Source organism: Balearica regulorum, chromosome 2 (genome assembly GCF_011004875.1).
Source record: "Balearica regulorum gibbericeps isolate bBalReg1 chromosome 2, bBalReg1.pri, whole genome shotgun sequence".
NCBI classification, from domain to species: Eukaryota; Metazoa; Chordata; class Aves; order Gruiformes; family Gruidae; genus Balearica; species Balearica regulorum.
Genome location: NC_046185.1, coordinates 80,269,882 through 80,284,982, shown reverse-complemented (window position 1 = coordinate 80,284,982; position 15,101 = coordinate 80,269,882). Strand labels below are relative to the sequence as shown.

Here is a 15,101-nt window from a genome sequence, read left to right as displayed (position 1 = left end):
TATTACCCTCCAAAATTGCATATGCGAAGGTGGTTTTAAAGGCAGTCTGTTGCAGGAACCAGTTTACATAAAGTCAGATGGATTCATATTGCTCAGGGGAAAAGAAAAACGAAAGCCCGGCCTCAGCGGCCTGGCAATTTCGCAACACTGACTTCACACGTAGCAGTGGCAAAACGCACCACAAGGAATTAAAAAAAAACACCCAACCGCTGGGTAAACAAATGCAGAAATAGAGACCGAGATGCAGAGCAAGCGGGCGCCCAGCCAAGACCTGCTGCGACACCGCAGCACACCGCAGCGGAGGCTGAGGCGGAGGGTCCCGCATCCCGGCGGCGCGGGGTGGTGGAGGGGCACAGCGGCCCGGCCCCGGCCCCACCCGCCGGTCCCGGCGGCACCGCCCTCCCCCTGCGGGGCGGGGCACGGTTCCCGCTCCCCCCGCCTCCGTTGGCTGCCGGCGGTGCGTCCGCGGCGGGGCGGTGGCAGCGCGGGCACGCCCTCGGTGGGCGCGTCCTTGGTGGCGGCGCCCGGCGGCCACGTTGACAGGGCGGGAGCGGGGCCGCGCCGCGTACCGTAGCGCAGGGCAGGCTGGGCGCTGGCCGTTGCTCGGCGTCGGGGTGTGGGTGGCCGGTGCGGAGCGGGGCCGCTGGCACAGTAAAAATGTCTTCGCCTCCCAAAGAGAAAGCAGAGACGCGGGCCGGACACCCTCCTGCTGGTACGGCCGCCGGTTCCCGTCTCTCCGCTCTTTCTCTTCCCATTCCTGGGGACGGGATGGGACAAGGGGGGCCGGGGCGGCCTGGGCAGCCGCGGGCCGGCGGAGCCGGAGGGGGCCGAGACCCTCCGGGAGGCCCCGGTCGGGCGCCGGTTCCCCGCCAAGTCCCCGGGTTGCGGGCGCCGGGGTGCTGCCCGGGGCTGAGGAGGGCGAGGGCGGTCTCGGGAGGGTCCCGCCGCCGCTGCTGGAGGGTGTGAGCCCCGGGTGGTTTCCCCGTGTTCCTCTGCTCAGGCGCCGCCGACCAGAGCGACGTCTGATCGGTTCTTTGGCGCTGGGAGGTGTGCGGGGGTCCCCTTCCTGATCGGTGCCTGCCGCTCACCCTCTCCCTAAGCTACCCCTGGCCTTTGGTAACGGGGGCGACGCTGCCTGCCCTGCTTGTCCCAGGGAGCTCTCTGCAGACAAATCCTCATCTGCTTTGTGCTCTTTGGCATCTCCGGCTTCTGACCTGGGAGACAGCATTGCCTTCGGCAGCCCTCGCTCGGGAGAGCATCCCATCCTCGCAAGGCGGTGAAGGCCTACGAATCCAGCGCGTGGGGCTGGTACAGGCGGGAAAGGAAAAGGAGCAGTCTCAGCCACATCACAGCCTGCGTGGCTGTTCGCAACACAGCGCAAGCTGAGTGTGAACACACAAACTAGGAATGAACAGTACGCTGGGCATCCATTTTGCCTGTGGGCATTATGGCATGAGTGCTAGAGCAGGCTGCGTGCCCCTGGCTTCAGTTCTGGAGGCTGGCAGGGTAGGAAACAAGTAAACCGCTTGCTAGCTGCCCAGCGAAGGAGCAAAGGCACCTTCCACCCACTGCTGCGTGCTCATGGATGAGCAGAGCGGCAAGTGGTCGGGGTAGGAGCTGCCTTTCACCTTCGGTGGTGCCCTGATCTGCTTCCGTCCATAGACAGCAGCTTCTCTCTTTACACAGGTGGAGTTCGGTTGCTTGCAGTACCCAAGTTGTCTTGTTCTTTCACGTACTGTTATTTTTTCTTCTTTATTACAGTTTTTTTAAGGGAAATTTCGTCCCTGTACCAGCAACTTTTTGTGTGTTTTTTAGTGTTTCCTGGTGGAATAGTTGGGGTTTTTAAGTGTTTCAGTCAAAAAATGCTAAAGTTCTTAATTCACAAGGTGGTTAGCTTTATATTCAAATCAACTGATGAGATTTGATAGCTAAATTTGAAAAAATTTTTGAACCCTAATTGAATTCTGCCTCTTATTATAATGAGGACCTGAAATTCTTTTAAATAGATACCAGAAGTGAGAAATAATGGCTTGACTTTGCATCGGCAGATGGAGTTTGGCAGTACAGTTAAGACGATGTCTTGGGCTGAGCAGTTGTCCCACTTCTGCAGCCTCCCTTGTCATGGCATTAGCTCTTACCTGACCTCTTGGTGAGCTGGTTCAAGAAACTAAACCAAAGTACTTGTCCCAATGTCTGTAGCTTTTGCTGCTGTAGTAGCTTTCATATGCACTGTTAGCCCTCACTTACTGACTGCATGCAGTCTGCTAGCTTTCTCTGTGCATTTATCTTTCACAGAGGAAAATAAAAGACAAGAAAAGCACTTGAAAAGTCAAAGTATAATGAAATGGAAAGAAACCTCAAGACCTCAGGCTGGTAACAGGGTGCACAAAGTGACTTTGAACTCCTTTCTGAAACTTATGAGGGTCCCAACTTAAGCTTTATTAAATATCCGTCTGTCAGTGAGCTCAATGCATCTGTAATATGTTGCTGAGTAGGTTTGTACAGCTTGCAGTCCCTCTAAAGAGGTCTGCGTAATTATCCTTTTAGCTGTTCACTTCTAGTAGATACTGTGGAGAAATAAAGCAAAGTGATTGTGTTAATAGTTTATTTATGAAGTTTTACAGTAGGTTTGTGAAAATAGTTACGTGCTTTTTCCTAGATTAAAAAAACATAGCTCTGAGCCAAGGTTTCTGTGAAATGAAGGTATATAATAACTCTTACTTCTGTTCTTGTTTTGCCAGACACTATGCTCCCTTAAACTTGCAGAATGGCATATTTTGTGTTTCCCTTGGTCCTGGCTTTTCATACATCTTATCAATGTAATGGAGTCTGTTACTGTACGGTACATAAAAAATAAATTTTCTGTTAATATTGAATATGATGCTCAAAGAAAACAGGAAGCTGCTAAAACTCCTGGTTATACTCTGGATTTCTAAAAGTTCCTGTCTGGTTGCTGTGACCAGCGGGCGATTTGGGTTGAGCTGGAAGGTTTCCCCAGGAAGGACGGCCTCGGGTCTGCAACCTGGGGGAGCTGGGGCTGGGGCCGGAGCCGTCGCTGAGCTGTGGTGCTTCTCTAGGTACTTGTGCTTGCCGTGACTCTGTAGGGTTTATTTCAGAATTGAGCCTCAGAAACTGAGAGCAGTCCTGAAGAAGCATGGGGAGGGGGGAAGGTAAATAGACTGAGAATGTTTGCTGACTCCAGATCATCTTGAATGGTAATTGATTAACACAGTTGTTGAATGCATTTCCATACCCTTAAGAGGAACGCAGGCTGGTGTTCACAGGACAAACAAGACATTCTTGTCTGCCTTTCAGGGGAAAACACATCAGATAAATCTGCGCTCTTATCCAGCAGTGGGGCAAGCAGACTTGTGCTGTTGCTCTTCTTGGAGCGGGCTGGCAGATGATCCCCTCTTTTATTTCAGGTTTTAGAGGCTGGTGGCCTCTCTTGTCTCTCCAGTGCCGCAGGGAGCCGTTCCCTGTCCCCTCCTGCCTTAGCGCAGGTCCCACCCGACCTCTCCTGAGCAACTTCGGCACGGGAACTGCTTTCTTCCTAATCCCAGCATTGTGTCATTGACACTGTCCTCTTCTGAGCACCGATTTCTGGCCGTGTTCTGGGATGTGGTTTATCAGTTATTTAAATCCTCTTTCTGCTCTGTGCAGGATTTACTATAAGGAAATGTGAACTCTTACTGTATAAGAATGACTTTTAAGTGACAAAATCACCGTGGTAAGCATCTGTCAAATTATGTAGTAAATGCTAGGCGAGTAAGAAATAGATGAATCCTCGTAAGTCTCAAGAAAATCTCACAAATAAAGTGGGTTTTTCTTTAGCTTGGTGGATGTAATCATTTCTTCTCTCTGTGTAACCCTGAGGTAGTGTAGCTGGGTTGAAACCTTTTGAAAGTAAAGTCAATTACGTTGCAAGGGGATTTCTTTTCTTAAGCTATGTCTCTTGAAACTAGATTGGGTATGAGCATGCTGTGTCAGAGGTGGCAGAGATGTACATCAGCTATATGTACACTTTTGGTCTAAAATACAAATTATTACTGCAGTTGTTTGCTGGATCCTTCTTATGGTTTCACAGATCTGCACAGTAACTCTGGATTAACTGAAGATTATTCAATTATGCACCAATGTGCTTTTAGCTCTCTATACTATGCCTGTTGATATTAGTGCAAAAAATCAGATTATTAAAATTATCAAGTTACTGCATTGGTCAGTCACTATTATGTCTTTTAATTGTCTGGTTATTTGCTTTTTAATCCCTGTTAATTCTACATACAGACAAATCTGAACGTGTTAGCTGTGTATTTTTGCCAGTGACGTATAAAGAGAAAACAAGTGGCTGGTGGCCTGATGACATACAATATGAGCGGAGAGAGATTTTTAGACCACCTAAATTAGCACTAAATCTTTGGGTATGCTTTTCTTTAGTTTTCTATTAGATGGCGAAGAATGTGGAAGCGTGTGTGTATTGTTCAGAAGTGCTGTTTGTAACTTGGCAGATGTTGCTGTGGAGACAGAATCTTCCGCAAAAAGGAATTTGAAAGGGAACTAGTAAGAACTGATTGTGCAATGATGTTAAATTTATATATTGATTTAAATAAAACATACCAATCACTTTAACTAAGATGTTAGAACAAGACAGCACTTGACAGAACTCAGTGTTTGCTTTTGCAAACAAACTTAAATTTCTATGGAGTTTGCATCAAGAAAAATCAGTAGGAATTTTAATTTTTGTTTCACTTTTAAAACTAAATTTCTTTGTTGCTTAACATTTCTGCCTTTCCTTGTCCCATGTGAAACATATCTCATCATTTTAAATATTGTAAGTTTTATGCTGGAGGGAGAATGCAAAATGACTACTGTTTTGGTTTTTAATGAATGATAAGGGGACACAGTTTTGACAGGGTTTAAAAGAGATTTCTTTCGTTTTGTCTGTTGATCACCTGTCTTTAGTGTCCTTTATTGAATCAGAAGTTAATCTTTCAAATAGCACACACAGCTTAAAATCTATTTAAACAAAAATCCCAGGGCCAAAGAGCTGTCACTGTCTCCTGGGGCGGGTCACTTTCTCTTCCCTGCTTGCCTTCACCCAGACGGTAAAATTTATGCACAGGGGTGTCCTTTCCATTGCTAACCTGGTTAAGAACCGAGAAATGAACCTGTTTCTAGGTTTCAAGGATTAGCACTGAACTGCTGTGAGGTGCCTTAATCTCTCTGTGGCTGGGCAGAGGAGGGCTGTCAGACGAACAGCCTCCCCGGCCGTGCTCCGAGCCCCGTCGGCTCCCTCCGAGCGCTGCTCTGGCATCCTGCTTGCTCGAGCTGTGACATCTCTGACAAGGCTGTCCGCAGCCTCGCCGTGTCGCAGCAATGTGAAACACAAACCAATGCGTCTGTAGGTGGTTTTATTGACTCCTGACCACTATAGTGGCTTTCTGATGTGGTTGCTGATGGCAATGTAACCCATCCAATTAGCTAACGAGATGCATCATCTTATGCTGTCTTGTAAGCACATATAGCAATGATTAAAGCGGGGAAAAAAAGTGCAATATTAAAACTGAAACCAGATCAAGAACAGCCTGCCTGTTGCTCTGCTTAGTAGCTGTAGTGTTAGGCCTGGATTGGTTCATATTTTATAGTTCACTTTGGAGGGGATAAATGATAGAGATAAGTGGATTTGCTTTCACTTCTTGTTTTATGTTTCAAAGACATGCTTTCACATTTGCGTAATGTCTAAAACTAAATCATGACAAGGATTGGAATTGTGGTAAATGCTTGTGTTTTGCAAAACAAAAAGCTCTGTTCTAAATGCAGGTTGAGTCCTCCTAAACTTTGCTTTTTATTATACCGTTCATGAAGTGTTTCCCTCTATAAATGCTATTATTATAGCTGTAGTTGTTAACTTGAGATGACGGGTGAGGTTCTTCATCCCTTCTTGTTTTATGGAAGTATTTAACATTAACAATTGTGGCCTTTTGCATAGTGTGATGCAAACCATTGCCTCCGTTTCTTCTTCTGACTGCTGCAAGTTTACGGGGATGGGGGAGACTTAAAACAGAGTTGAGTTTTCTAAAATGGTGTTGGAAGCAGGTGGTAAAATGAGCTGCAGCTTCTCAGGATGAGCAAAGATGGCATGACGTGAAAGAGAATGGCAGATGCAGTCTTGAAGTAGCTGTTCCTCATGCTTGCCGCTTTTAAGCACTTTGGGCCCCTTTACCAAACTGTGATTACTATTAAACTGTTTTGTAAAGTATTGTGGGGGGAAGGGAGGGGAGAGTCATCCTTAAAACATTCTTCATTTATGCTGATTTGACTGAGGTTTGTTGTGTCTCTCTAATTTTTGTTTCAGTGAAAGCTGGTGGGATGCGGATTGTGCAGAAACACCCACACAATTCTGATGCCAAAGAAGAAAAAGATAAGGATGACCAAGACTGGGAAACCAGCAGGTGAGCATTTTGATTTGGTGCATGTGCTACAGCGAATTTCCATGACCTTGAACCTTATCACCAGTTTTGTTTTCCTTGCGGATACAGTTGGTTTGTATCATAAAATTGATTTAAAGTGTTAGCAAGTTACATGCTCCTTCAAGAGAATTGGGGAATTTGGGAAATTTTTACCTTGCTGAGCCTCCTTTAAATGATCCTGCCAGGTAAGAGAAGGTTCGGGAAAAAAGAACAGTTAAAGAAAGACATCGACTTTCCTAAAATCTCTGAACATTGTCTCACATTGTGAGAAATATAAAGGCTAGGCACATTTGGTCACAAACATTAGGCTGTCAGTCTGCGTACGAGGTCATCTTGTTGTGTGCTAGGTGGTGCCTTCTGCCCTTTGGCCCATATTCCTGTCTCTGCAAGGTATTCAACAATATGGTGCTTTTAAAAAGACAAGTAAAAATAAATGCTATTAATATTATCTGCTTTTATTTTAGGTGAGAATTTAGCAGTTTTAGTGGTGGAGGATACCAAAACAAACAGTTGTTACTGTAGATTAATAAATCTACTTAAAACTGCTAGTAACTGCTGTGTAGAAATGAAAGCAGGGAAGGTCAGTGGGCTGTTGCTGTATTTCTGTTCCTACAAAAGCCACCTGGATTTGTGCTGCTTTCCTTGGCTAGCTGCTTTTCTTTGTAGTCAAGACTATGTTTACCTGAAATCTTTATGTACTAGATTATTGCATGGGTTTGTCCTTGCTATTTGCTCAAGGCAAAAAAAAGAGAGAGACATTCTTGTGCTTTGGTAAGTAGACTGACTTATATGATGATTATTTTACATAAAAAACAATGGTAATAAATAGGCATTGTGAAAATGTCTGTGTAAATAAGAACGAACGTGTTTACTAAATCACAGCTTGAATAGGAAACACATTTGTGAGAAGGGAAAAGTAATTTTAATATATTCAAATGAAAGGCAGAAGAATGGAATTTTAGGCCATTTCTTTATTAAACAGGTTGGTCATCTTGTATTTCTGTTCAGTGGAATGTAAGTTGGAACAGAGTCTGTACTGCAGTCAAGTTTTGTCCAAAGGAAGGAATCATTCTTATGGTTAATTTAAACTTTGCCTGGGGTTATATCCTTTTATTTAAGGTGTTATATACCTGCTTATTCTTACATTTCCATGGCGTGCCAAACTCATGGTAAGGGTTAGAGAATCCAAATGAGAAGGCTTCTTACACCTGTTCGCAGATATAAACCTGTTACACCACAGTTATCAACTTTATTCCTTTCTTCAAACAGGATCATAGCTTTCCCCTCTCACTCAAACAGTGTAGGGAAAAGTTAAAGTTTAACCTAGATATTTGTGTCTTGAGTCAGCTTTAGAAGGTGCTGTGGCACAATAGAAGCAGATCTGCAGTGGGAAAGTTGGTGCTGAGGACTTCGTGTTCACACTGCGTGTGTTTTGGAGATTAGTTAGTCTGGTCTTCTGGACTGAAGGACCAATCCTAGGTGGCATATGTTAGGGGCTTCCTTGGACTGCACGTTCCAGTTTAGCATCATCTGCAGGGAGTCCAGGTCAGGTGTCCTGAGACCAACCCGCAGTGCAAAACAGCGTGCAGCTGACAAGGATCGGGAGAGGGAGTGCACTCCTGATCTTAAGATGCTAACAAATACACACTGTATATTAATATCGTAAAGCAGGTCTATGAGAAATTTTTATGCTTCAAAGGCAGAGGAGAAAGTTTAATGACCTCTAGAGCTACCTTATTAAATAGGGAATAGGTAGCTGGTGCACCTCATAATATCCATTCCCTCAGCCACCTGATCAGATTTTATTGTCAAAATATGCACTTAGAGTGTGCTCTTTGCTTTGGTTTTCTTGTAGAGGATACATTATCGGTCTGTATTAGGCCTGATATACAGCTATTCTTGAGCCTGTATATTAATGCAAAAAACATTGGTCTGAACTTTTTATGTCTTTGATTTAATCCTCTTGAGAAGGAAAGCAGCAGGAGGGACATAGTTAGATGGGAACCAGCATGAATTATAAAACAAAACTGTAAGTTGGTTTACATGTCTGAGAGAAGTTCTTTTCCTGGTAGAACTGGGAAACCTTTGTGTCTGTGAGGGAAAGGGTTTAATGTGCCTTTTGTAGGCTCCTGTGGGAATACTTCTGCAGCCGGTGGCTGTACAAGCTATGGATGTGAGCAAGAAGTTATTTAGCTGTAGACAGAATAAGCAAACTCCACAGGCCATAGTACATAAAGTTGTTTGTCAAAATTAAATTACATTTGCAGCATGTCAGCTGCTTGTATGCTGGAAGGTGCAGTCCCCTGGACTTTCTCTGTCTCTGCTGCTGGTGACTCACGGCGCCCTTCTAGAACACTTGGATTTCTGATGCCTGTGGAGGAAGGTTTATCAGGAGATGGGCAGAAAAGGCCACTAGCCTGTTCTGGTTTCTCCAGCACCGACACGTGTATTTCTTGATCATTGCTAGCTGGTATTTTATGTCCTTTTGCTAAGCAAGGGGACATCACTTTCTATTCTCACGGGTTTAGTCTTCGCCATTTTAAGACAATCATTTTAAGGTAGTATTGCCGATATGATGCAATCTCTACTCCGTGTTGCATTCAAAGTCCAAAGAAGCAAACAGACCTTCAGGCAATTATTACCAGGTGATACTGGCAGCTGACAGTGATGTGAGAGAAAATAATAAAGCAAAGAAGCATAATTTGTGTGTGTCTGTGAAGAGGGAGGCTAGGATGATTGAGTGATTATTTTAATCTCATTGCAGGCTTAGTTGAGGACAGATTAGTGGAACTGGCAGTAAATAGTGGCAGTAGATATTGAGCTGTCCCAGAGCTCCCTGGGAACTCCGGGAGTGAGTGTCTTCCCCACGATGGCACAATTCTGAGCAGCTGCTCAGCAAGAAAGCTTCTGGCTAGAGTCTGTAGAAGTACTTGTGGCTTTGGAGACAGCTGGCATTGTTTTTGCAGCATGCTTGCAGGAAAAGGCATTGGGTCACTGTTTCTAGTCTTAATGTAAACAAAGCTGATACAGGTAAACACCCCTGAAGTAGCTAACTGTGCTGTAATAAAGGTGACTTTAAAGTAACGTTCACCAGGTATATCTTCTTTGACATTTATTTAGCAACTTGCAATCCAGTTACTGTAATTTACTCTGCAAAGTATTTTATTCAGTTCTGGCTCCTAAAGTAAAATTGTTATGACAACCTACCATTTCATGAAATGGTAGGCTGACTTGTCTTAATGGTGATTTGTGATCCCTTAAAACAATATGTGGTAAGATGATTTTATACAAATTTAAACTATTCCTACAAGACAGTTCTCGGCCTTGAGCGGTAATGGAAATAACTTTATATATCTGGTATAAATATAGCTTTACTCAGAGGAATGGCTGGATATGATTATATGGAGAACACTCAGTGAAAGACGGGATGGGTTGCATCATTTGGTTTAGGTGAACTAAAAAAATGTGTGTGGCACCCAAAGCCAGTGGCACTGTTGCAAACTTGACTGTGAGATAGGGTGCTTGGCCCATGTGTTCTTCAGGACACCAGTGATTTTGATCAGCCTGGTTAGAGATAGAATACTAGCTAGATTAACTTCTGGTCTGATCAGTTACTGACTTTCTTATGTTTCTGTAATTGCATAAGACTTGTGCTGGTTTGTTTTTTGGATGTGATTGTAGTTTTGATTGATTGAAAGTCATCTGATTGCTGCCGGCAGGTTTGGGTTTTTTTGTGATGCTAGATGAAAGTGAAACATATAATTAGAAGTAGAGTTATGAATAAAAAACATCTTTTTTCGGGATTGTATGTTGTCATAGAAAATATTTGGATTAAGTAGGCTACTCATAGTCCTAGGATTTATTAGAATGCATGTTTAACTGAGATTTGCAGTATCACGCTGGCTTCTGTGCTAGCATCTGACTCAAGCCATAATAAATACTCCTGAATTGAAGTGAGAGCTGCTTGTTCAGTTTTGCACAAGAGCTTCATTAATTGTCACTCTGGGACCTCAAGAAGAAGAAACTATAATTATATATTAGCATCTGGATTGAAGAAAATATCTAAAGCAAATATCTGGCTCATTTTGTCTTAACAAACAGGGTAAACAGCAAAGGCTTTCTTTCCTTCTCTTTTGTTGTATTTCTGAAACAAAGTGGGTAATTACAGTGATTTAATTACTGAATATAAATGCAGTAGAGTGGTTTCTTAGTATACATAAGTTAATTGTATGCATTTTGTGTCTTAAACATACCTGAAGATTGTGAATCCAGCATTATGTCTGACTTTTCCATTAGCTCTAGAAAGAACAAATTATGCAGCCTGGATTTTAATTCAGTTTAGGATGTGGATATTTGCCTTAGCTATACTCATTGTGCAAAAGAAAAAGGAAAAAAAAAGAGAATAATTTAGAATGTGGTGACTCAAAAGCAAAATCATGCTAAGGAAGCATATGGGTGTCCGTATATCAAAGAGCCCGTCTCAGTACTTAGTTATATGGTGAGAGACGAGTTGTCAAAGGTCCCTGTCATCCTTCAGGTATCTCTGTGTGTTATTTGTAAAGTCTGAATATGCTAGTTAAGCTGCACCTGCTTTTTTTTTTATTTTTTTCTTGTAGAAGGGCAGTGGAAATCTCAAAAATTTAGGCTGTGGGTATATACTTTCATTCAAGAGTAAATTTGTTTTTTCCTTTCTCTCACTTTGCTCTTTTGACAAGAAATAAGCCACAGGCATTACTTCTATTTTTCATTTGCCATTGAAGATTCTGCTGTCATTGAAATATCTTTAATTTTTGCCTTGTAATGACCCTTGTGCAAATGTCTGACACCATTTAAAGAATATAAAGTAGATTATACAACTAAGCCATTAGAGCAGGTTTGTATGTTTACACCCTAAATAGGGAAATGGTTGAAGCTATTTCTACTCCTTATACTTCATCCTATTTTTCTGGTTATTTAGCTGGGGCAGAAACTGTGGAGTCAAAATCCTGACCCTTTAACTTGGGAATAGCTGCCCTTCAGCACAGCCAAGTCCTGGGAAATGACATCCGGTGCTCAGCTTGCTTGCACACAGGTCCTGTAGGAGGTAGTTTCTGTCATGGATGAAGGTGTTTCAGTCCAGTTAGTTCTAATGTTGTCTGTTGTAGAGACAACAGGTGTTTGACAGAGGGAGATCTTGGGAGTTGAAGTAAGAAAAAAATAAAAGGGTGATACTTTCCAGCTTGTTAAACGTGGAAACCAAACCTCCCTGAACAGGTAGCATTGTACCTCCATAAAAACTTAGAGTGAATAGCCCATTAGTGTTTCTCCTGCGTAGTTCACCAACATAAAGCTGAAAAAAGACCTCTTTACCTGTGTTCATGCATCTATAAAACCAAGATATTGGAAAAACAAGCAGGCATTGACTCAGCATGGTGAATATTTAAAGTCAAAAGAAAGAGACAGGTTGAGACAGGCTGCTACATTTGGAGAGGAAATGTGCAGCTTTGGTGGCTAGAGGATTGACTGAGTCTCCCTTTCTGACAGCAGGGCCGCTTAAGTCTTGGCTTAAAAGGTGCCCTGGGTTATTGTGTCATGGAGACAGATCTGAAGGAGTTCACTAAGTACGAGCATCTGTCAATATCCAGATCCTCCTCTTTGTCAGAATTCACATTTCTTCCACCACTTTTCTAACCACCTCTTTTTTCTCCTCTTTTTGGGGCCTGATTCTGTGAGGTGGTGTGGCTTTAAACAAAGATTATGTTCGCAGACTGCATATTGCCATTTTATGCTTGACCATATAAAAAACGGAACTTGATTAAATGTATGGATGGTAATGGACATGACTCTTGAGGATGTTTATTCATGTCTTTGGCCTTTGAGCTCTCATTACTCAGATGTGGAGCTTTGGAGACAGTTGACCTTAAGAGGATGAGATGGCTGAGAGAAATGCAATCAAAAAGCAGCCTTGCTGTGAACACCATGCTTGCAGTTTCTGGGAAAGACGCAAACTGCAGTAAACATTGGGCATTATCCCATTGTCATACCAGAGTTTGGTGTGACTGTAACTTTTTCTTTACGTGGTTAAATATTCCAAAGGCTAAAAGGAAGTTATGCTGTCAAAAGAGCTGTAAAAAATTTGCAACTATGATTTTGTAGTATTAATAAGCAGAGTACAGAATGTAGTGCAGTGAGGGAAATAGCTTCCTACCTCCTTCAAAACATCTTTATTTTCCAAAAAGATTCTATGCTTAGTGCATTTTTCCCTCTCCTCCCTCATCTTTATTATTTTGGATTTAAATTCACTTCACAGTTAAGGGAATAGCTTCTTAATAGTGTCACACTCTTCTCCTTTACATAAGCGATATTGCCTTCAATGCATTTTCCCACCTCGTGATTCATCTTTGTGTCTTAATCTTTTACATAGTTTTTATGATTAGCAGATGCTCAAGTCTAATAAAGTTTACATATGCCTAATTTGTTTAATTATAAAATCAAACCCCAATATTAGCAGTTTTGATGTGATTTTCAGGACAATACCTTCTGCAGATGGCCCGTTGCTTGGAGAAGTAGCACAGTAATTGCTATGACCTGTGTTGAACCATATCAAATGCATATACAGTTACAGATTCAACTATAGAGCACAGAACATGTAATACTGACTTTTAAATACAGAACTACTGTAAGGCAAGAAAAATATCTCCATTTAAGAAGTGAAAATACCTGTGAATGTAGGGAATGGAGAAAAAGCTAGACGAGATTATGAATGAAGTATTCTCATACAGGAAGATGTGAGTCTTCTGAAAGACTGTATCATGCTTCCAGTATTTCTTGATGATTGAAGCAGTAGGTTGATAAATCCATCAGTGTAAGTGCTAGTTATGACATTATATGGATAGCTCTTTTCATATTCCTGAAGTACTGTGTGCATGTGTGAAAGAACTAAAAAAGATCTGATATTTTCCCCCTCAAAGTGAATAGAAGATACGCCATCCAGCTCAGCAAGAGCCGGGTTCGGTCCCAAAGAAACATATGCTGTCCTATGAAATTAGCTGGAAAGCTCAGTTGAATTGTCAGCCAGGCTGGTGTAAGAAAAAGATTTTAAAAGAATGAAAGTCTATAATTTGTATTCAGTGTGATGAGGAAAGTGAGAAAAGTTTAGTCATATGTGAGAGGAAAACGGATGGGAAGGGAAGTAGTATCTTGTGAGTGACACAGTTTAGTTAGCCTGGCATTCCACGTCTGTACGGAAAAGTAACTTAAGCTAATAGCAGGGGTGATGGCATTTTGCTTTGTGCTCTTCTCTTGGTATCTTTCTGAAGTAGTGGAATGGATGGGATGAAGGTCACTGTGCCAGTTTGAAGGCAAGGACAGTGTTGAAAGAGATTACATAGGCAGTATAAAGCACAAAAATCTCCAAACCCAAAAGTATAATCAAATGCTTTTCATTATGTCAGCTAACCCCAAATCTCTATTATTTAAGTATTCAGCAACACCAAGAGCATTTCTAAAGCTAAAGGTATGAATTTCTACCAGAAAAAGCTGCCAGAGGACCAGATGCTACTCATTTATTTAGAATCAAAACCCTATGTTTGAAGTGAAGTCACCATGAGCTAAAAATGAGTAGGAGGTGTGTGAGATTGACACCATGTGTGCCAAGGGTGGTGGGGGGGAGATCTAGTTTTTCAACTAGTACCTTCCTCTTCTGTAAGTTTCTTCTGCCTCAGCTACAGCAGACAATGAACTTTAAAGCAGTTTATTTTAATATTAAACTTTAGAATTATAATTTGTTAACTGTTACTGGGCCAAATGAGGGAATTTCAGTCAGTTGCTCCCAGGACACTGGTACTACAAGCAGGAGATACGCAGGAAATAATTAAAGACAACACTGAAAACGTTTGTTATATTATCATCAGAGTTCTGTTTTAGTCTGCTGTAGCAGTTGATAGAGCTGTTCATTGCAGCTCATTATTTGATGGGAAAGCGTTTGTTGCAGTAGGCTTGCTGCCTTCTGATTTTATTGTTACATTTCAATGATGGCATCTTGGTCACAGGCATCCTGTTAAATAAATGGCAATTAGTAAAAAATACTTCAGCAACATTCACACAAATCTTAGTTCTGATGAGTTTCAGTTTCTCTGGGACTCACTCCTTACAATATATATAACACAGTGAGCCTGGAGCTGTTAACACGGTCAAAGAGGAGCTGGTTTTGTTTCTGCAGGGTACAACCAAAGTGGTTCATCCTTTTCCCTAATGATCTTGAAATCTAACTTTTTTTTTTCCAGATTGTTAGAGCCATAATTAAATTCTAGACTAACTCTCAATTATGGAGAGACCCATGGCATGCTTCATCTAGCACCCCATCCTGCAGTACTGAATCGGACAGTCCCAGAGTCTCAGTGTCTTTGGTTTCACTGGTGTGGGTTGCCTTGGGATTCTCTCTGGGCTGGGGGGACGTAGCATTAAGCTTGCAAATGGTGACATGCTGAGGGTATGACTGGGTTAGGTGTTGTCTTAAATTTTAATTTCACTTTGGGAAAATGACAAATACAGAGGAGTGTATTTAAGACAGATGCTGGATTTTTTTGGGGGGGGGGGGTGGTACTTTGCAGTGCTGAATGTTTGTCATTGCTTCCCAAAGCCTACTTTAAA

At 42.4% G+C, this 15,101-nt stretch overlaps 1 protein-coding gene across 2 annotated transcripts in view; it reads left to right on the top strand.

The window, feature by feature from the left end:
- Positions 1–497: 497 nt before the first annotated feature.
- Positions 498–15,101, top strand: part of DAP (death associated protein) — a 57,029-nt gene continuing 42,425 nt past the window's right edge. The window contains exons 1-2 of one of the 2 annotated variants that reach the window (XM_075744814.1): positions 498–712; positions 6,356–6,452. In XM_075744814.1, coding sequence (XP_075600929.1) covers positions 658–712; positions 6,356–6,452 — 152 coding nt within the window. In that variant the 5' untranslated portion in view covers positions 498–657. The remainder of the gene's footprint in view (positions 713–6,355; positions 6,453–15,101) is intronic. The other variant, XM_075744815.1, reaches the window with a different exon arrangement.